Source organism: Apteryx mantelli, chromosome 1 (genome assembly GCF_036417845.1).
Source record: "Apteryx mantelli isolate bAptMan1 chromosome 1, bAptMan1.hap1, whole genome shotgun sequence".
Taxonomy (NCBI): Eukaryota; Metazoa; Chordata; class Aves; order Apterygiformes; family Apterygidae; genus Apteryx; species Apteryx mantelli.
Window position 1 is genome coordinate 1,505,838 of NC_089978.1, and position 21,948 is coordinate 1,527,785.

Sequence of the window (21,948 nt, forward strand, 5' to 3'; positions counted from 1 at the left end):
TATGCCAGGTGGCACACTCGGAAACATGACCTTCCTCTTTGCCTTGGAGTAACTCGCAAACCATAAAAGTACCATTGCTTCTGCATTTCTGATGCATTCCCCCCACCCAGCCATGTTATGCTGTAGAGCTCCCATCTCACACGTCATGATAACGTGGATTCCTGCTTTGGCTCATGGGTTGCTTCGCTGTCCCCACCTTATCATTCTTAGTTCTGCAAATCTGAATGCTCCTGAACTGCTACATTTCCCCTTTTTCTAAGCACAAAGGCAAGATTCTCCTGCATGGCTTCAGACCGCTTCCACTGCCCCAACAGCAGCTCTTCCTCTTTCATCCTGGTGGGTGTTCCTGGCCTGGAAGCTTTCCACACCTGGCTGGGCATCCTTTTCTGTTCATGGTATATCGTGACCTTGGTAGGAAATGGTGTGGTTTTGCTTGCCATTGGGCTGGATAACTCCCTGCGTAGCCCCATGCATTGCTTCCTGGGCATGCTAGCAGTCATCGATTTGGTGATGGTGACGTCCACTGTCCCCAAGATGCTGAGCATATTCTGGCTGAACTCTACCGAGACTGGTTACGTGGCCTGTTTTGTTCAGATGTTCCTTGTTCACTCCACAACAGCGGAGGAGTCGGGAGTGCTCCTGGCCATGGCCTTTGACCGCTACGTTGCAATCTGTCACCCTCTCAAGTACGAAACTGTCTTGAATCGCCAGACAATGGTCCAAATAGGCCTGGCCATTTTGGGGAGAGCTCTCCTCTTCATGGCTCCCTTGACATGGATGGTGACACATTTGTCTTACTGCCGTTCCTGTGTGGTTCCCCATTCGTACTGCGAGCATGTGGCCGTGGCAAAGCTGGCATGTGGAGACCACAGGCCCAGCAGCCTTTATAGCATGGCTGGATCTTCTCTTGTAGTAGGGATGGACATGGCTTTCATTGCTGTGTCTTATGGGATGATCATTAAAGCTGCCGTGGAAAAGAAATCATGCAGGAAGGCCTTCAGCACCTGTGGGTGTCATATCTACGTGATGCTGCTGTATTACATCCCTGGAATGGTCTCCATATATATACAGGCTTTTGACAGCAGTGTAGCTGCCTGGGCACAGGTTCTCCTGGCCGATCTCTACCTGACCCTCCCCACCATGCTGAACCCCATCATTTACAGCATGAGAACCAAGCAGATCCGTCAGGCAGTGCTGAAAGTGGTGTTTTCCAGGAAGGTTCACGCCTGACAGAAGAATCCACTGCTTTCCAGGCGTATTTCCCAAGAAGAAGACACCGGTTTCATCCCCACTGAATGTACTCTGTGTACAGAGACCTGGGAGGGCAGAGGACTCGTTAGCTTTAATGACCACATCAGACCCTACTCTGTGACAAGAGGCATCTGGGATAGGGCAAATATCAGGGTCACGTTTCCCACTCTTTTTTCCAGGTGATACAGAAAAGTGAGCCACCACAGTTGAGTTTTGAGATGTTCCCAGTGCCATGAATGTTCCTGTGATAATTGAAAGCAGCAGTTTAGGGCTTCGTGTATTTTTATGTCAATACACACACTCTCTTTTGACTGGGCAATGTTCTTCTATGTTGTCTTTTTTATTTCCTGCTAGAAGCTATTTCAGCTTTTCCAGGTTTGTGGGTGATGATGGTAACTGAACATTCGATAAGTAATTTGGTCACCTAATAATGCATACAGGTGAGTCGCTCCAAGCAGAAAAATGGTCTCTCACCAGCTGTTTTGCAGAGTACTGGGAAGAGCTGGGCAGAGAAATGCCCACAGTCTGGAGGAAGAGCCATAAGCAGATGACGATGATGGGGAGAACACGTCCTGAACTCTTTAAAGGACTCTGTCAATCCAACAGATTGCACAAGCTGGGTGAGGAAAGCAAAGTGGGGAGGTGCATGATCCGGGTCTCCACACCACGTAGTGGCGAAAGTAAACACTGAGTGGTTTGGGAGTATTTACTACTCGCGTGTCTTCTTGTAATGACCACACTTTCCCAAACAGCTAAATCTAGCATGTCTTAGAGGCCTGCAAGACAGCATGCCGTAGGTATGAGTGTCCTGAGCGGGGCAAGGTCTTGCTGCCAGTAGATCAGCTGCTTCGCAGACTTCTCTGAGCCCTCTCTGAGCCAGCCAGCTGCTTCTAAGCAGGATTCACAGGCCCAGTCCGCACGTCACAGCATCCTGAGCAAGGTGGCACCCCTGGGTGCAAGAATCTTCCTCTCCTGCAATCCAGGATTCACCCGGAAAGGGCTCAGACAGGTCAGATCCCCCAGCAATGAGAGGTTTTATCTGGAAAGTGCAGGCACGAGCAACAAGTCTGCTGCTCTATAGCTCTGGGTCAGCGTATGAAAAGTGCATCTCTGGCCTTGCGTGATGAGATACTCTGCAGGCAGTATTCTGAACTGAGAGGAGCCAGGACCCTCCTTAGGTCTGAGGGCTGAGGAGGAGCAGCGGGATGAAGGTGGGGGACTGGCTCCATTAATGCAAGGATTCAGAAGGAAAGCATGCAGAGTTGCACGGCATGTTTTGTCTGACGGCAAGGAGCTGGGACACCTCTCATCCCCCACGGACACATTGAGGGCAGAGGTCCGCATGGTCACCACCATCTCCCTTACAACGAGCCCTGGGAGGGAGACTGGCAGATGCGGCATAATTCCTCTGACTATATCAGATATCAGCTTTAGGTTGGGATGAATACTGCCCTAAAAGCATAGTTTCTATCCACAGATATTTGGGAAATCGGGAAGACTAGCTCCAGACGCAGACGGATACCATGTCTGCAAAAAAAAGAAATGAGATGAGCAAGAAGTGACTTGGGGCTAAAGTCAGCCCCTTTGCTGAGATTACTGTAGGTGATGGCTGGAGAAGGCTTGTAGTCAGGGGAATCGCTATCAGCAGGAGACTGCCGGCAGGGCTGTCTGCATGATTTATGCCCTGACCTGCAGCCTGGCCCTTGCACAGGGAGGCATTTCTCCTCAGTGTGAGGAAAAAAAGGGCCAGTGTGTGCCTAAGAACCAGCGGTGGGGATCTAAATGCATTTCCATCTGTAATACCCATGGCCAATGTTTCCTCAAGTTCCAGCTGCCCAAAGCTGATAAAACTTAAAGGCAGAGGGCATTTAGGCAAGAAAACCACAGAGAAAGTTGAGAGATGTTTTGAATGAATGCAGCGAATAGCCAAACCTGCACCCTGGCATGCGTGCAGGAAAGGACGGCTGTGCTTAGGAAAGTGAACAGAGCCCTTAATACTTCACTTAAAACACCACGGAAAAAGTGAAACAGGGGAGCCAGTTAGCGTCTGAGATAACTTAGAAGCTACTAAGTGTAGCGAAAGCAGATGAAAGCAGAAGAAGGCATCTGTCCCTCTGCATAGAGGAGAAAGGTCCACGCCTACCTGAGAGAAAGGCAATCAGAGGACTTCATTCTTTAAAGTAAGCCAATTCATTAGTAGCCAAGAAGTATGTTAAACAGCTTCTGTTAAGAATAAAATAAAAAATAAAAAAAAAAGATAAATAAATAAATAAATTGGCAGGTCTGTGTAATTTGCACAAGGGAAAAGGTGTCTAAAAGCTGGCCGAGGAGGTCTTTAGCCTGTTCTGCCAAACTTTATTAGTCCTGGCATGCTATGGTGGCTGGAGACATGCTTCCTTGGGCCATTACTGTAGCGAGAAAGGAAGATGATGGGATTAACTACAGGCTGGTCAGCCTGACGTCAGTGTCCAGCAGAACGCCAAAGAAATTAATAGGAGATTTGGTCAATAAAGGATTAAAGGATGGGAATCAAATTAAATTAACGACAATCAACATGACTTTGCGGGAAATCGCTCCTGGCACACAAACCTCATCTCCTTTTCTGACAAGATAACAAGTTTGGTGAATCTGTGTGCGTGTGTGTGTGTGTGTGTGCGTGTGCATATGTGTCTGACTGTGTACTGCACACAGAGCTATGCAAGCAATGTGCCTCCACCAGCCTGCTTTCAGGTGAAGAGCTGACACCATGCAAGAGCTGTGAACTGCTAATGAAGTGGATGAAGAACTGGACCAGACTTGAGGGAATTCAGTGAATAGAAAATAGGGTGAAGTCAATCTGGCGAGCTCAGGAGACCAGCAGGACTAGGGAATGGGTCGCAATGAGTCCTGAAGCATGTTGAAGACTACTGTGAAGTGTAAGGGAAAAATACGTCCTACATGTCCACTGTGGAAAGGGCAAGGCAGGGGCTTAAACATCAGAACGAGCAAGAGGAATTCAGCCTAGGCTTTAAGAAAGATTTCCCAGTGGTGAAGACAGTGATGCACTGATGAACACAGAAGTGCAGTGTCCCGGGACGTGGACTCGCTATTAGTGCAAAAGAGCAAGTTGGACAAAAGTCCAGTAGGCTTAGTGATCTTGCATTGGGCAAGGGTGCTAGATTGGAGCAGCTTTCCTTTGCATCTATTCTGTAAGGCTTGTGAAGGTGGTCCATGAAGTGATTGCAGATTCACCCTAATTTCCATTCACTGAATTCCCTCCAGTTTGTCATTATTTTCTGACCATGAAGTGCCCGAGAGAACAGCAAGCCATTGGAGTGGTGCTTGGGCAACGCTGTCTCTCTGCCGCAAGGTGTCACGTCTCTGTCCATGCAGCCCAGAGCCGAGCAGGTCCTTCTGGCTGTCACATCATCGCACTTCGAGCCGCTGACCCCCAGCTCAGAGGAAAACTGCTGGTGTGACTGGGCATGCAGCTCTGATCTCAGGAATGGGGCAAAAGAGCATCAATTGTTTCACTTAGCAAATGCCAGGCTGAAAAGAGGGCCTTGTTGCTCTAGAGACACACTGGGGTGCAAACGCCAGGGAGGGAAAAGTGTAATCACATTTAACTTCAGTGGTGATAGAAACTGGATAGGAATGCAGAGAGCGCAAAGTGGAGGTCATTTCCCAGCCACTGGAGCAGGGGGGAGGATTGCAGCTGACTTCCAGCAAATGCAAGGAAAAAAAGTAGTCCTAGGGCAACACCTGATCAGTTTTTTCGGGAAAGATAGGCTGCCACACCTAGACTAGCAGGGACTCAGCTCTGCCACTGAGGGAGACTTTTCTAGCCCTGACGTTCTAGATGCAGAGAAAGACAGCAGGTGAGGGTGGGAAATTAAGTAGGCAGGTGCTGATGGAGCAGTGAAATACTCTCCCGCACGTCTGGAATAAAACTTCCATTGTCCAAGGTTTTCCTGCTTCCACATTTCATGGTGGCATGTGGAGGATGGACAAAGATTTGACTGATTCTTCACTGCCTGTTCTGATATAGGAGCTATGGGGCAGCAGAGGAAGCTAGCAAGCATCACGCTCAGAACAGAGGCAAGTGGTTATTTCACGAAAGGTGTCGTCAATTTGTGGAACTCCTTGCTACAGGACCCTGTGGATGCTGAAGTTTTACACAGAAGAGGCCCGATGGTCTTCTGAAAGAGAAAGTCCTGAGAGGAGGTTAATAAAAGCAGAGAAACTACATCCTGCTCAGGAAGTCCCTGAGCTTCACATTGCTGGAAGCAGAACAGGGAGTTACGGGGAGTATCATGAGATGTTTGATCAGTTGTCATATTCTTCCTGCTTTTGATGTTGGGCATAAAACAGGAGGCAAGAGGAATCTTTGCCATGATCCAGTGTACATATGCCAGCCCTCAGGAACCCCAGACCCTGGAGGCAAGAGAGAAAGTCTGGAGAAAGGAAGACTTTCGCTTGGTTGAGGAGGATGGGGTTAGAGATCATTTAAGCAAACCTGACACCCACAAATCCGTGGGCCCCAATGGGATGTACCCACGAGTGCTGAGGGAGCTGGCGCATGTTATTGCTAGGCCACTCTGGAGAGGTGCCTGAAGACAGGAAGAAAGCCAATGTCACCCCAGTCTTCCAAAAGGGCAAGAAGGAGGACCCAGGAAACTACAGGCCAGTCAGCCTCACCTCCATCCTTGCGAAGGTGATGCAGCACCTCATCCTGGATGTCATCTCTAAGCATGTGGAGGAAAAGAAGGTGATCAGGAATAGTCAGTATGGCTTCACCAAGGGGAAATCATGCTGAACCAATCTGATTGATAGCCTTCTGGGATGGAATGCCTGGCTGGGTACATGAGGGGAGAGCAGTGGATGTTGTGTGCCTTGACTTCAGCAAGGCTTTCGACACTGTCTCCCAGAACATCCTCTTCCGCCATCTCAGGAAGTGTAGTTTAGATGAGTGGAGAGTGAGGTGGCTTGAGAAGTGGCTGAATGGCAGAGCTCAGAGGGTTGTGATCAGCGGTGCAGAGTCTAGTTGGGGGCCAGTAGCTAGCGGTGGCCCCCGGGGGTCAGGACTGGGTACACTCTTGTCCAGCTTCCCCATCAATGACCTGGAGGAAGGGACAGAGTGCACCCTCAGCAAGTCGGCTGATGGTACCAAACTGGGAGGAGTGGCCGATACCCCAGAGGGCTGTGCTGCCATTCAGAGAGACGTGGAGAGGCTGGAGAGGTGGGCAGAGAGGAACCTGCTGAAGTTCAACAAAGGCAAGTGCAGGGTCCTGCACCTGGGGAGGAATAACCCCATGCAGCAGTACAGGTTGGGGGTTGACCTGCTGGAAAGCAGCTCTGTGGAGAAGGCCCTGGGAGTGCTGCTGGACACCAAGTTAAGCATGAGGCAGCAATGAGCGCAGCTAACAGAGGCAGCGAACAGACGCAGCAGTTTGCGCAGCAGTGTTTGGGCTCTGACTAGAACTTGAGGATCTTGTTGGAAGTTGTGGCCTTCCTGAGGATCCCCGAGGAACTAGAAGGTGATTGCTGTGAACAGGAAAGGGGAAGCTAGGCAAGGACAACTGCAGGAGGCCTTGACTTCTCCTGGGAAAAGCTCGTGGGAAAAGCTCTAGCTAGGAGTGGCTGCTGCTAACAAGCTCTCTGGGTTGCCCCTGACCAGAGGGAGTTGGGGCCTTTGATCCAGGTGGCCCTTGATTAGGGCGGGTCAAGCACCCTGTGAGTCAGTGCTAGGGAGAGGCCTATATAAGAGCCAGGCCCAGAGCTCAGTGAACAGAGGTGGCAGTTTGTGCAGAAGGGTGTGTGAAGGGACCTTGGTTTCTGTTCCCTGTGGTGTAAGTTTCCTCAAGTATGGTCGTGACACGCCACACAGCGCGTTCCCCAGTGGCTGTTGGAGTTGCTGTGTCAGAGGCTGCGACCCAGACTGACCCTCTGACAGCAGATGCAGCTCTGCAGGTCTCAGGCTGTAGGGAGTGCTTGGGGCCTCTCCGGGAGGCCTGAGCTGGCAGCCAGCTCTCCTGCAGGAGGTGTGCTGCTGTTGAAGAGTTCTGTTGTCAGGTAAGGGAGTTACAGGAGGAGGTCAGTAGGCTGCGCAGCATCCGAGAAGCGGAGCAAGAGATAGACAGGGTATTCTCGGAGACTGAGCAGCTTCGGGAGTCCCAACCCCCTGCAGCAGTGGAGTTGCCAGAGGGCTCTGTGCCGTGTGAAACGGTACATCATAACATCATAGAAGAAGACTGGAAACTGGTCACTGCTCGTGGGAGGAGAAAGGCTCCTACTCCTCCTGAAGACCTGAAGCTGAAGAACAGGTTTAGAGCCCTCCAGGATGAGGAGGAGATGGGCATGGCTGCCAGGGAAGTACCTGGGACAACAGACCCTGTGCCCTGCCGGAACGCCCGGAAAAAGCGGCGGGTGATTGTTGTGGGGGACTCCCTGCTGCAGGGGACGGAGGCATCTATCTGCCGACCTGACCTCTTGTCTAGAGAGGTTTGTGGCCTGCCGGGGGCTCGTGTGAGAGATGTCATGCAAAGACTGCCTAGGCTCGTCCATTCTTCGGACTATTACCCACTGCTGCTCTTCCATGTGGGCGCCAATGACACCAAGGGCAAACTGGAGACCATCAGATAGGATTTCAGCCCTGTGGGGATGGTGGTCAAGGGTCTGGGAGCCCAGGTCATCTTCTCCTCAATCCTGCCAGTGAGGGGGATGGATGAGAGGAGGAGGAGACGGACTTTCCAGGTTAACAACTGGCTGCGCCGCTGGTGTTGGCAACAGGGTTTTGGTTTCTATGAACATGGGACCCTGTTTGAAGATCGACAACTGCTGGGGAGAGATGGGATCCACCTCACGAGGTGGGGCACGCGGGTCTTTGCCAAGAGGTTGGCCAAGCTGGTAAGGAGGGCTTTAAACTAGGAAAGATGGGGGAAGGGGAGAGTTATAGTGACAGGGTAGTTGGCAAAAGACTGCTCAAGTCAGGATGCCTCCAGCAGGTGCATGCAGCCAGGGAAGTGCGTGTGGGATGTGGCTATGGAGGATCCTCTGGTATCCCTCCTGGGAAACCTGCATGCTCGATCACCTCTCTGAAATGCCTGTACACCAATGCACGCAGCTTGGGGAATAAACAGGAAGAACTAGAGATGTGTGTGCGGTCGCAGGGCCATGATCTCATTGCCATTACAGAGACCTGGTGGGATAGCTCGCATGACTGGAGTGCTGTCATGGATGGCTACGTGCTTTTTAGGAAAGATAGGCCAGGAAGGTGAGGTGGTGGAGTTGCTCTTTATGTGAGAGAGCAACTGGAATGTATGGAGCTGTGCCTAGGGGTGGATGAAGAGCGAGTCGAGAGCTTATGGGTAAGGATCAAAGGGCAGGCTAGCATGGGTGACACTGTTGTGGGTGTTTACTACAGGCCAGCTGATCAGGAAGAGGAAGTCGATGAGGCCTTCTACAGACAGCTGGAAGTAGCCTCACAATCCCAGGCCCTGGTTCTCATGGGGGACTTCAACCACCCCGATATCTGCTGGAAAGACGACACAGCTAGGCACAAACAGTCCCGGAGGTTCCTGCAGAGCGTTGGTGATAACTTCGTGACACAGGTGGTGGAGGAGCCAACAAGGAGAGGTGTGCTGCTGGACCTCGTACTAACAAACAAAGAAGGACTGGTGGAAGATGTGAAGGTCAGGGGCTGCCTTGGCTGCAGTGACCATGAGATCGTGGAGTTCAGGATGCTGCGAGGAGGCAGCAGGGCACCAAGTAGGATTGCAACCCTGGAGTTCAGGAGAGCAAACTTTGGCCTCTTCAGGGACATACTTGGAGGAATCCCATGGGTTACGGCCCTAGAAGGAAGGGGTGTTCAAGAGAGCTGGTTAATATTCAAACATCACTTCCTCCAGGCTCAAGAGCGGTGCATCCCTATGAGTAGGAAGTCAAGCAGAGGAGGCAAGAGACCTGCATGGATGAGCAAGTAGCTCCTGGCAAAACTCAACCAGAGGAAGGAAGTATACAGAAAGTGGAAAGGGGGACAGGCCACTTGGGAGGAATATAGGAACGTTGTCAGAGTCTGCAGGGATGCGACGAGGAAGGCTAAGGCCCGTTTGGAATTAAATCTGGCTAGAGATGTCAAGGACAGCAAGAAGGGCTTCTTCAAATACATCAGCAGCAAGAGGAAGACTAGGGAAAATGTGGGCCCTTTGCTGAATGGGGTGGGTGCCCTGGTGACGAAGGATGCAGAGAAGGCAGAGTTACTGAATGCTGCCTTTGCTTCAGTCTTTACTGCTCAGGCCAGCCCTCAGGAACCCCCGATCCTGGAGGCAAGAGAGAAAGTCTGGAGGAAGTAAGACTTTCCCTTGGTGGAGGAGGAGTGGGTTAGAGATCATTTAAGCAAACTTGACACCCACAAATCCATGGGCCCCAATGGGATGCACCCAGGAGTGCTGAGGGAGCTGGCGCATGTTATTGCTAAGCCACTCTCCATCATCTTTGACAGGTCATGGAGAACAGGAGAGGTGCCTGAGGACTGGAAGAAAGCCAATGTCACCCCAGTCTTCCAAAAGGGCAAGAAGGAGGACCCAGGGAACTACAGGCCAGTCAGCCTCACCTCCATCCCTGCAAAGGTGATGCAGCACCTCATCCTGGAGGCCATTTCCAAGCATGTGGAGGAAAAGAAGGTGATCAGGAGTAGTCAGCATGACTTCACCAAGGGGAAATCATGCCTAACCAACCTGATAGCCTTCTATGATGGAATGCCTGGCTGGGTAGATGAGGGGAGAGCAGTGGATGTTGTCTACCTTGACTGCAGCAAGGCTTTCGATACTGTCTGCCATAAGATCCCTACAGACAAGCTCAGGAAGTGTGGGCTAGATGAGTGGAGAGTGAGGTGGCTTGAGAACTGGCTGAATGGCAGAGCTCCGAGGGTTGTGCTCGGTGGCACAGAGTCTAGTTGGGGGCCTGTAGCTAGCGGTGTCCCCCAGGGGTCAGGACTGGGTCCAGTCTTGTCCAACTTCTCCATCAATGACCTGGAGGAAGGGACAGAGTGCACCCTCAGCAAGTCTGCTGATGGTACCAAACTGGGAGGAGTGGCTGATACCCCAGAGGGCTGTGCTGCCATTCAGAGGGACCTGGACAGGCTGGAGAGGTGGGCAGAGAAGAACCTCATGAAGTTCAACAAAGGGAAGTGCAGGGTCCTGCACCTGGGGAGGAATAACCCCATGCACCAGTACAGGTTGGGGGTTGACCTGCTGGAAAGCAGCTCTGCGGAAAAGGACCTGGGAGTGCTGGTGGACACCAAGTTAACCTTGAGGCAGCAATGTGGCCTTGTGGCCAAGAAGGCCAATGGTATCCTGGGGTGCATGAGGAAGAGTGTTGCCAGCAGGTGGAGGGAGGTGATTCTCCGCCTCTCCTCAGCCCTGCTGAGGCCCCATCTGGAATAGTGTGTGCAGTTCTGGGCTCCCCAGTGCAAGAGGGATGTGGCACTACTGGAGCAAGTCCAGTGAAGGGCTACAAAGATGATGAGGGCACTGGAGCATCTCTCTTATGAGGAAAGGCTGAGAGAGCTTGGCCTGTTTAGCTTGGAGAAGAGAAGGCTGAGAGGAGATCTTATTAACGTGTACAAGTATCTGAAGGGAGGGTGTCGAGAGGATGGGGCCAGACTCTTTTCAGTGGTGCCGAGTGACAGGACGCGAGGCAACGGGAACAAACTGAAACACAGACGCTTCCATCTGAACATGAGGAAAAACTTCTTCACTGTGAGGGTGCCAGAGCACTGGAGCAGGTTGTCCAGAGAGGTTGTGGAGTCTCCTTCTCTGGAGATATTCAAAACGCACCTGGATGCAATCCTGTGCAATGTGCTCTAGGTGACCCTGCTTTAGCAGGGGGGTTGGACTAGATGATCTCCAGAGGTCCCTTCCAACCTCAGCGATTCTGTGATTCTGTGAATGTGCCCTTGTGGCCAAGAAGGCCAATGGTATCCCGGGGTGCATTAGGAAGAGTGTTGCCAGCAGGTGGAGGGAGGTGATCCTGCCCCTCTCCTCAGCCCTGCTGAGGCCACACCTGGAGTACTCTTAGTAGTGCTGGGCTCCCCAGTCCAAGAGAGACGTGGCACTACTGGAGCAAGTCCAGTGAAGGGCTACAAAGATGATTAGGAGACGGGAACATCTCTCTTATGAGGAAAGGCTGAGAGAGCTGGACCTGTTTAGCTTGGAGAAGAGAAGGCTGAGAGGGGATCTTATTAACGTGTACAAGTATCTGAAGGGAGGGTGTCGAGAGGATGGGGCCAGACTCTTCTCAGTCGTGCCCAGCGACAGGACGCGAGGCAACGGGCACAAACTGAAACACAGACAGTTCCATCTGAACATGAGGAAAAACTTCTTCACTGTGAGGGTGCCAGAGCACTGGACCAGGTTGCCCAGAGAGGTTGTGGAGTCTTCTTCTCTGGAGATATTCAAAACCCACCTGGATGCCATCCTGTACAACGTGCTCTAAGTGACCCTGCTTGAGCAGGGGCATTGGACTTAGAGGATCTCCAGAGGTCCCTTCCAACCTCAGCCATTCTGTAATTCTGTCATCAGGATCCCTGGCCCTGTTTTGCTTTGGCTATGTAAAAGCCTCCAGGGCACAGCTTGAGAATGGCCCAAATGTCTCAGATGTGGGAGAAACCATTTTGTATGATCTGCCTGGGCAACATGGGAACTGAGCTCACAACACCCAGACCCTAAGGTATGGGGTGTCTGGAAACCCCAAGCTGCCCCTTAGATGCGACTCAGCAGTGCTTCGCCAGCTCCTGCTTTCTGAAGGCGTCTGCTCCCTCAGGGATGTTCCTGCACATGCTCCACTCCCCATCTCCCTGCTCTGAATGGGACACCAGGCAGGCTCTGGATCTCTTTGCACTCTTCGTACAGGAATGTGGCCATGGAGGCAGGATACGCAAGTTGTGCTGCACAGCCCTGAGCAGTGCAGAGCTTTCTGAGCTGGCTCCTGCAAGAGCACCTGCTCCGTGGCAGGACAGAGACACCCTGGCAGCCAGGCCCAGCAAGGACACGCTCACAGCAGTGTGCTGTGCAGCGCGTGTTTACCAGTGCATGTCTGTGCTGCTGCAGGGACATCTGCCTGGTGCACCATTGCTGGCCATAACGTGGTACAGGCAAGACCCTACAGTCAAGGGCAAAGGTGGGGAGCACCACAGCTGCTTTTTGTTCCTTTGTATGCTTGGTGTACGGGCAGGGTCTGGCCATGAGAGCCTCAGGCGCAGCTGGAGTCAAGACAAGAGGTAATCTTACAAGCCCTGCCAAAACACTTGTCAAGCCCACCATCAGACCGTGCCTCCCGGGTTAAAGTGAGTGCCAAGCCCAGGCATGGAGGATGGAGCCTGTTTCCCTGGGGCTGGCACTAAGAGTCTGACCTGTGATTTACGGTGCTGCTTCAGTTCCCAAGGCACCCGCTGATCCCTGCAGAGCTGCACTATAAATCCTTTCCTGGTGGGGCGCTGCCAATTGCTTTCTCCAAGAAGGCTGCTCTGCTTGCTCCCTGTGCCGTGCGGACACCTCTTCCTGCGGATGGATGCAGAGCACAGGTAAACTGCGTAATCGTGCCTGATTTCTAGCTGCATTTCAACCTCTGACCGTCACGGTACGGTCATTTGAAGTGGTGTCTTCAGTAGGATCAGGTATTTCTCTGCAGTGTTTCATGAAAGTTAGGCATAGCTTCCACTGTCACTTGCCTTGCCTTTGGCACCCCAGACGTAACCACAGAGAGGCAGGGGAAGGCACTTAAGTGCGTTCTTGAAGCTAAAAGTCATTCCCTGATGAAAAAGGAGTTGGGGCAGAAGAGCAGAGGATCAGCACTGAGGACAATGAGACATACCCTAAAATTGCACCCTGGAGCTTGCGGACAACAGCTCTTGCCTGCAGAGACAGGGCAACAGAGGCAGGGTGCTGTGTTATGCGTTCTTTAGGTTGGCCACAGCTACGAGAACACACGATTGGATGACAGATGAAGTTTGGTGTCAACAAGCGCAAGGTGTGAGCTGTGGAAAGAAAACTTCATGTCTATTTGTACGCAGCACTAAGGGACTCTGGTGAGTCTAGCAGGCAACGGTGTGCCAAGAAGCATAGGTGGGAAAGCAACTAGAGGAAAACTTGCATGAGAAAAAAGTGGATTTTGAGCAGCAAGAGAAATTGCATGAGTGAGGGAAAGAGTACGCGCTGTCTCAGCAAGGGAACATTGCTGGCGCTCGAAAGGGTGAGGGCAGCCCAGGCAGCAGCAAAGTCAAGTGGGAAATGTCATGCTTTCCAGAGCTCTGAATGAGGAGGTCTGGAAATGCCTGTCCTCAGAGTAGTGGGGGCAAAAATGCATTCTGGTTCTGATTTGGAGCTCAGCTAGTGGCTGAAGGAGGCTGGGTGCTAGCAGAAGACTCTCTGCAAGCTGTGAGAGCCAGGAGTGAGTCTCAGCTCCCACAGATTTCCATGTGCATCCTGGGCTCATCCTAAGCGCAGGCTGGAATGACACCAAGGGCACCGTCTTCCCTCCCCACCTCGGCCCCACACCCAGCCTTCAGATGAAGCCTCTGGGCAATGGAGAATACCCCACTCTCTTCAGAAGTCACCCCACTACTTTTTTTAACACGATTTCTCTCATTTATCCTCACCCGAAGGATGAGGCTTTGTTACAGCTGTGGCTGCCTACTCAGCCATCACTTGCTGCCTGTGTAATATGCACAGACTGCAGAGGAGTCACCACTTGACCTATTCCCAGGTAAAATACTTAGTTATTTTTCAACACAAACTGTTTTCCAGCCCCCAAATTCTTTTAACCCCCCTCTCTAAGCGTTCTCCAGCTTCCTGCCAATTTCTAGGAAGTACAACCACTTGCATCTTACAGTGGTGAATTTCCCAGTTTCTCAGGGCCAAAGCGGTGTGTTTGCTGTTGCCCCCCCCACGCCCCCCATCTGCACAATCTTTTGTCCTCCCTGTTTACCCTTCCACCAAAGTTTGTGCCATCTGTGGATTTTGTCAACACTGATTTTATAATTTTCTTCCACAATGCTAACGGAAACCTTAGAAAGGATCAGAGTAAATCTGTCCCCCGGCAGAGAAAGCTGGAATCTTCTCCTCCCACACCTTTTCTCCTAACTAATCACTCCATTGTTTTCCCTGCAGGTTGGCAAGCAGTGACACAGGATAAGGAAAGGCCTCTCCAGCAATGGCCACTAATGGCAGCTCCAAGCCTTTGATGTTCCTACTGACTGGTTTCCCTGGCCTGGAAAATAGTCACCCTTGGATTGCCATTTCTATAAGCCTGATGTATCTCGTTGCTATTTGTGGTAACTGCACTATCTTGGCCATCATCCAGGCAGAGGCGAGCCTGCACAAGCCCATGTACCTGTTCTTGGCTATGCTGGCTGTGACAGACCTGTGTCTGGTTGCCACCACCCTGCCAACCATGCTCCGCCTCTTCTGGTTCAACTCCCGAGTGGTCAGCTTTGATGCCTGTGCCACTCAGATGTTCTTCATCCACTCCCTGTCCTTCATGGAGTCTGGCACCCTGGTGGCAATGGCTTTCGACCGCTTTGTTGCCATCTCCAACCCCCTCAGATACTCCCTGATCCTGACTAATTCCAGGATAGCCAAGACAGGGTTGGCGATGGTTTTCAGGGGTGCCTTCTTTACACTCCCAACCCCAATCCTCCTCCGGCTGCTGCGGTACTGCAGAGTCAACACTCTCTCCCACTCGTTCTGCGTGCACCAGGACATGATGAAGCTTGCCTGCTCGGACAGGAGAGTCAACATCATCTATGGCCTCTTTGCAGTCCTGGCCACATGTGGCATTGACTCCCTGCTCATTCTCCTTTCCTATGTCATCATCGTGAAGACAGTCTTCAACATTGCCTCTGGGGAGGAGCGCCTCCGGGCTCTGGACACCTGCGTCTCCCACCTCTGTGCTGTCCTCATCTTCTACATCCCCCTCATAGGGCTGACCATTGTGCACCGGTTTGGCGAGCATGCTTCCCCGCTGGTGCACATCCTCATGGGCTTCATCTATGTCCTCATCCCCCCCATGCTGAATCCCATTGTGTACAGCATCAAAATAACCCAGATCCGGCAAAGGATCCTCAAGAGGCTGCAGAGCAGCCCGGCGCTGTGCGCACGTTGACCTTCTGACCAAGGAAGAGCAGAAAGAAGGGGCCCTGCTCCGGGCCAAGCAGTGGGTGCAATTTGTGTTGTGACTTAACGAGCCATGAACGCTGGCAGCCGGCTTCTAGCCATCCTTGCTAGCTCTGTGACCCACGTGCCTGTGGGACTGCTGGCCTCCACCATACCCTGTGCACCATCTCCTCCAGAGATGTACCAGCAGAAAAATGTACAAGGGACATGCACGGCTATATAGCAGACTCATATTGCTATGGGCTTAGGACAAATGTTCTCCTGGGCGAACTGCCAGGCTGAGGAAGTGTGGTCGGTATACTTGTGTTATAAAGTCTCGTTCAGTGGGGACTTTCCTCTGCTCTGACAGCCTCGGTCTCCCCAACTGCACTTTCAGCTCTGGATATTGGTACGAATAGGTATGGTATGGGTGCCTACATCTAAGAATAAAACAGCACAAAAAGCATCTCCCGTGTGGCTCTGGCTTTTTGCTTCTGTCCTCACCATCATCCACAGCATTCATTCTTTGCTCCAGATTATTAAGCAGAAAGGTTCATATCAGAATAAGAGAAGCTGAGCAGAAAGAGTTTCTCTTAAATTTCAGCTGCGCTGCGGGAGGAAGGTGCAATTGCTGACTGCACCTAGGGAAAGGTTGCCTGTGTGAGCAATGTGACCCCTCTACCAAAGCCTGAGCTGCAGCTCTGTGCACTGCTCCCCCTTCCCGTCCAGCCCCTCACACACTGCCTGAAGTCCTCTTCTGTGGCAGCATTAGGGTTTTGCTCCAGGAAGGACTGTTCAGCTGGGCTGCAGATGGATTTGGACCCTGTGTGAGGTTGGCAGGGGTGCAAAGCCCAGAGGGTGTGGTGGTGTCGTGTGTGTTGCTGAAGGCCTCTCTCTCTGGGCTCCACAGGGCCCCAGTAGTTCTTTCTAAGTCTTTCAAAGCATTATGGGTATGCTAATCCAGGCACTGGTTTCAACATTGCACTCTGTAAGACCCAATAGGGCACAAGTATTCCTGTTTTTCATCTTCATCAAGACTGTACATTTGGCCTCGAGTTCATCTTGTTTAAATTAGAGAGAGCAAAACCCTCCAAATAAATGGCACAGAACAAACGAGCCTTCACCCAATTCCTTCTCCAATAGTCATTAAAAAAAATCACCAGGGATGGTGAATCCGGTACAGCCTTAATGGAACTGTTGCAATTTTATATTTATAATTGAAGCGTTGTCTTGTGTCTAATTTGAATTTGTCTACCTTCAGACTTCCACCATTGCATCTTATTATATCTTGGGAGCTAGGCTGAAGAGGACTGAGCTAAAATCCTGTCTCTTGAGTTTGTGACTTCTAGTTTGTGATTTTTCAGACTTTCAAATTCACTTTGATAAACCCAGTAGACCGAGCTCCTTAGAGTTTTTCACAATAAGGCATCTTTTTCACGATTTTAATCATTCTCACAGCTCTCCAATGTGTCAGAGAAAGAGAAAAGAAGTGTATGGGAAAGACAAGATACGGAGAGAATACTAGTAGCTTCACTTTCTAACGTCTTTGGAAAGGATAGTAAATAAACATGCCGAAAGCATCTTTTTATGCAAGTAGAGCTTTTGAAATATCTGTTCACAAAGTAATTGCATAGTTTTGTCTCTTGGAATCGGACTAGAGCTGTTTGAAATTTCATATACAAGTCTGAGGCATTATTCTGTGCGGTATTTGCTAAAAACTCATGGGCAAGCAAAACTACTGACTTAAGTTCTGGCCAAAAGGGGTGCTGAGGTGCAGCAAAGGGAACTTGTTCGTTGTGCACAATGACACGTGCCATCGATAAATATCAGTCCTCCAAGGTTGCCTGAGGAATTCATGCACCGGCGATGTTGCCCACCAGTCAAAGCAGCTCTCCTTACTGACTTGTAACAGACAGGTACTTGTACAACCACTACGTGGCCGGAGGAGGTAGGCTCCTGTTTGGATTTACACCCTAATAAGTGCCTTGCTGGCATGGACTGGTTCGGATTTGTTCTATAAACCTAGAGGAAGTCTACCAGAACCAAGGAATCTGGAAAGATATTCTTCAGGTCAGCTTCTAGCCCCTGGAGAGCCAGAACCTTCACCTTTTCTTGACAGATCATCAAGAGGGAATGATAGAACTGGGTACCGCAAGTTTAGAGAAGATTTTACAAAAAAAGAAAAGAAAACCCTATTTGTAATGCATAGCCATGCTGCAGAAGCAACAATCAATATTCACCCACCCAGGAGGCACTGGAACACATGGGTAAATAAGGTTAAGGCAGGATGAAGACGTGCAATAAACACCTTGTTTTCATTGTGCATTTGTAATGAACATATGTACAGAAAAGGAACTATTTTTGTAAAGGTTCTGCAGACCTTCCTGCTTTTGCACATAACCCCCAGAGTTGAGCAGGGACTCCTCTCCCTGAGGGGATTGTTTTTTGTTTTATTTTATTGTGGGATCTTTAGCAAACTCCCCGGACAGTCACTAGCATCAGGTGTTTCAGAAACAAAGGGATCTCAGGCCGGGGTTCATTCCAGATCTTTTATCGACAGCATAAGCCCAAGATTTTGCTTTTGCCTACTTCCTTTCCCTTGAGCCCTCTGGAATGCCTCAATTCAAATTGGCAGTGGGATAGCACAACTAAATGTCATCTCATCTCTTGTGATCCTTTGCAGGAAGCACACTTTGAGGGGTTCAGCTCCATCCCATGTGCCATGTTCGTGTTCAATGACACGCAGATGAAGCCCACAGTATTCCTGCTCACAGGTATCCCTGGCCAGGAGGCCATGAACCTCTGCATCTCCCTCCTGTTCTTCTCCATGTATGTTATTTCCATGCTGGGCAACTCTGTCATCCTGTTTATTATAAAAACAGACCTGAGTCTCCACGAGCCCGTGTACATCTTTCTTTCCATGCTGGCTCTCACAGACCTCTGCTTATCCATCTCCACCATGCCTACTATCCTGGGTATATTCTGGTTTGACTCCAGAGAGATCAGCATCGATGCCTGCTTCGTCCAGCTGTTCTTCATCCACTCGCTTTCTTTCATTGACTCCTCTGTGCTTTTGTCAATGGCCTTTGACCGCTACATCGCCATCTGTAACCCACTGCGGTATGCATCTATCTTAACTACCCCTAGAATAGTAAGAATGGGACTAGCATTCATGGTGCGAGGTGTGGCTCTAATATTTCCGCTCCCCTTCCTCCTGAAAAGGTTTCAGTATTGCCGGCACAATGTCCTCTCCCATTCCTACTGCCTGCACCAGGAGGTCATGAAACTGGCCTGTTCCGATATCACAGTCAACAGCATCTATGGCTTCTTTGTCATCATCTCTACCGTTGGTGTGGACTCGCTTCTCATCCTGTTATCGTACATAATGATCCTCAGAGCTGTGCTGAGCATTGCCTCCCAGGAGGAGCGTTTCAAGGCCCTCAACACCTGTGTGTCCCATGTCTGTGCCGTTTTGCTGTTCTACACGCCCATGATCGGCTTGTCCATAACACACCGATTTGGGGGCAGCTCTTCTCCCCTGGTGCAGATTCTCATGGGTTACGTCTACCTGTTGCTCCCACCCCTGATGAACCCCATCGTCTACAGTGTGAAAACCAAGCAGATACGAGCCCGCATTGCCAGGGTATTCTTCAGGTGACAAGGTCCTATCCCCGCTCTGCCCCACCCCTGTCCCCAGTGCAGCTGGGAAATACCAATTGGTTTAATTCCAAGACAAGACAGCTTGTAAGGGTAACTTTGCGTGGGCTCACTCAGATCTCACAGCACATCTCTACATGCAATAAAGAGAAAGGCTGAAGAAGTTTTTTTCCTTTCTCCATGCAATCATGCACATGCTGTAAGTGATAGCAGGACTAGTCTTCTCAAGTTTTCTCTGGTATTCGTTGTGCTGGCTGAGCAAAAGACCTGCACCAGGTGTGCCCAGTGCCTGGGTATCCAGCTGTTTTCACACACCTTCCCCACACTCTGCATCTGGTGCTTGGGGGTGAGGTGTGTGACAGGCATGCTGGAAGCACAAAACACGCACTTGTCTGTTGGACTGGTGCAGGCATGACTGCACACTGCCAGGGGGTCTTCCTGCAGAACTGCTACCCTGCATGAGAGACAGAGGAGGGAGCTTGGGGGCAGGAAGTGGGTGCTTGACATTTAGGAGTCCCAGCAGGACGCTGACACTCTGCACCTGTCTTTGCAGCACTTGTAGCACCCCACACTTACAGACTGGGAGGATCCACCTCCAGTCCTTGGAGGATCAGGCCCAGCTGTTGAGCTGGCGATCTCTGCCCCAGCCAGGTGTTGGATGATTGCTTAAGAAAAGCTGCCAACCAGTTGAATTGAGAGTAGCTCCAAGCTGCTCTGAAACTCCTGCAGCTAATGAGGCCCTGGCCAGGATGGCCAGAGGTGCTACCAGCTCTCCAGCTCGCTCCCATCCTCCTAGTGGCTGCCTCATGAGACTGCGGTTAAATTCCTTGCCTGGTCAGCCCACCTTTGGCAAGTCAACCACTTGTTTAAAGCCAGTACAGGCTGGATATCTACCTGCACTTCCATGCCCCCACCTCAGCCCTCACCTTAGCTTGGGTACTTGCAGTCCCCTCGGCAGTGCGTGCCCAGAGCTTGTGCTTTCTTGGCAGGTGGAGCGGTAAAAGCCCATGCCAAGCCTTAGTCCATATGGGGCTGACACCCAGGTAGCTCCTGTGTCTGCATCGCCCCGGGCGCTTGGTCCTGCAGCCACGCCAGCAGCACATCCAAGACACCCCAGCAGCACTGAGCGCAGCACAATCCCAGCAGTCGCTAGCACAGGCATTGCTGCTGGGGCAGAGTGCAGGGTTGGGACTGAGGAGGAAGCGGGATGTGTGTAATGCTCTCCGCCGTCGGCACTGGCAAATGTGTGTCAGTGCTGAAAACTGGATGGATAGTCAGTGCACAGCAAAGAAGCTACAAATGTAAGAGGAAGACCTTAAAAGAGGGAAAGAGAGTGATCTGCTTGCACCATGTCCTCTGATGCTGGGGTATGCTTGATGTGAGGTGGCCAGGAGGTTTTGTGGGAAGACTCCAGTGTTGACACATGGCAGCACAAGCCCTGGAGGCAGATACCTTTGCACTTGCCACAAGTACTGTCCTAGGGAGCTGAAGCCCCTCTGGGGCCTCCCCACCCTCAGAGGTCCGTTCACTTGGTGGCTTTCCAGGCTTGTGCTCTCACCACCTGCCTAGCTGGTGGGCATGTCTACCCTTCTCATGGTACTACCCCAATGCACAGATAGAGAGGGCTGGGGGAAAGGAGGGGAGAAAAACAGGACTCTGTAGCCCAGCCATGGGAGTAAGCCTTGCTCCAAGACTGTTTATGCATTTTGATGAATGACTCTTTAATGCAGCTTGTTTCACTGACTCCAGAGGGTGGAAATCAGACCTCCTCCTACCCAGGAGGCCATGGAAACCCAGTCTCCCATCAGCAAGAAGTGCTCTAAGCACCTTGCCGTGGTTTGCCAGGTTTAACCTACTGGAGAGAGTAACAGCAGCACATACCACGTACTGGACCCAGTCTTGACCCCTGGGGGACACCACTAGCGACCGGCCTCCAGCTGCGCTTGGTGCTGCCCATCACAGCTCTTTGAGCCCAGCAGTTCAGCTAGTTTTCACTCCTCTGTCTCAAGAGGCCTGTGCAACAGGTGACTATTTTGGTGTGCTGGGTGGCTGGCATGGTGAGGAGATTGAGAATTGTGTCACAGTGCAGAGCTGTGCATGCAGGAGGACACGTTTAAATGAAGATGCACAGGCAAAATTATCAGGAGCAGCTGAGTTATTTCAGCACAGTGCTGTGCCCCAAGTGACAGGTAAGGGTGTGCCATAACACAGGGCAGCCTGAAGTTTGTCCAATCTCTGCAGCACCGGAATTGGCCCGGACACCTTTCTCTTCCTACTGTTCTGTCTGTGAGGTGCAGGTCTATCAGCAGCTTGGGAAGCTGTTTTTTCCAGAATTCTGGAAAGTCTCCAGAATTTCCTCCATTGTCAATGGTGTTCCCACAGAGGGACGGGGAAGCACAGTGAAGTGGCTCGATGCACGTGCTGCAATGCTGGGTGCAGAGCACGCTGCTCAGCCTGCCAAAGAGCTGAGCAGCCCTTTGATGCATGGCACTGGGCTCCCGGAGACACGTCTGGAGGCAGAGCCCATTTCCAAATGTTCAGCCTCATGCCCAGGGCTAGCTCCCACCACGGGCTGTACCCACAGTGTCCCAGGTGCTGTACAGATGCAAAAGAAGAGCTCACAGTCAAAATCAGCTCTTCTCCTATGGTGCTCCCAGCATATCCCCCTCACGTGCACCCTGAATTTATTGTTCGTAAAGCAGGGCCTTCAGCAGGACTGTGGGATGAAAAAAGCTGTTCCAAGACAGTGCTTTGTGACTATATTTTTCCTTCCGAGGTTTGCCTATTTGTGGCAGAACATAGCTTGTGTACTAGCTGTAGAACACAGGGATGGGAGACATCTGAATTGACAAGCTCTACTATGAACACAAAAATGCAGAATTTAAACTCAGCAGGAAGATGCTCACTTTGG

At 51.3% G+C, this 21,948-nt stretch overlaps 3 protein-coding genes across 3 annotated transcripts; all 3 read left to right on the forward strand.

Annotated features, from left to right (window-relative positions):
* The first annotated feature begins 282 nt into the window (after window positions 1-282).
* LOC136991026 (olfactory receptor 52I2-like) lies at window positions 283-1,230 on the forward strand. The gene has a single exon (XM_067289503.1). The coding sequence runs from the start codon at window positions 283-285 to the stop codon at window positions 1,228-1,230; it is 948 nt and encodes a 315-aa protein (XP_067145604.1).
* Window positions 1,231-14,439: 13,209 nt separating this feature from the next.
* On the forward strand, window positions 14,440-15,397 carry LOC136991086 (olfactory receptor 51G1-like). The gene has a single exon (XM_067289575.1). The coding sequence runs from the start codon at window positions 14,440-14,442 to the stop codon at window positions 15,388-15,390; it is 951 nt and encodes a 316-aa protein (XP_067145676.1). The 3' UTR covers window positions 15,391-15,397.
* Window positions 15,398-18,102: 2,705 nt separating this feature from the next.
* LOC136991027 (olfactory receptor 51G2-like) lies at window positions 18,103-19,038 on the forward strand. The gene has a single exon (XM_067289504.1). It carries the CDS (start codon window positions 18,103-18,105, stop codon window positions 19,036-19,038), a length of 936 nt encoding a protein of 311 aa, XP_067145605.1.
* Window positions 19,039-21,948: the final 2,910 nt, after the last annotated feature.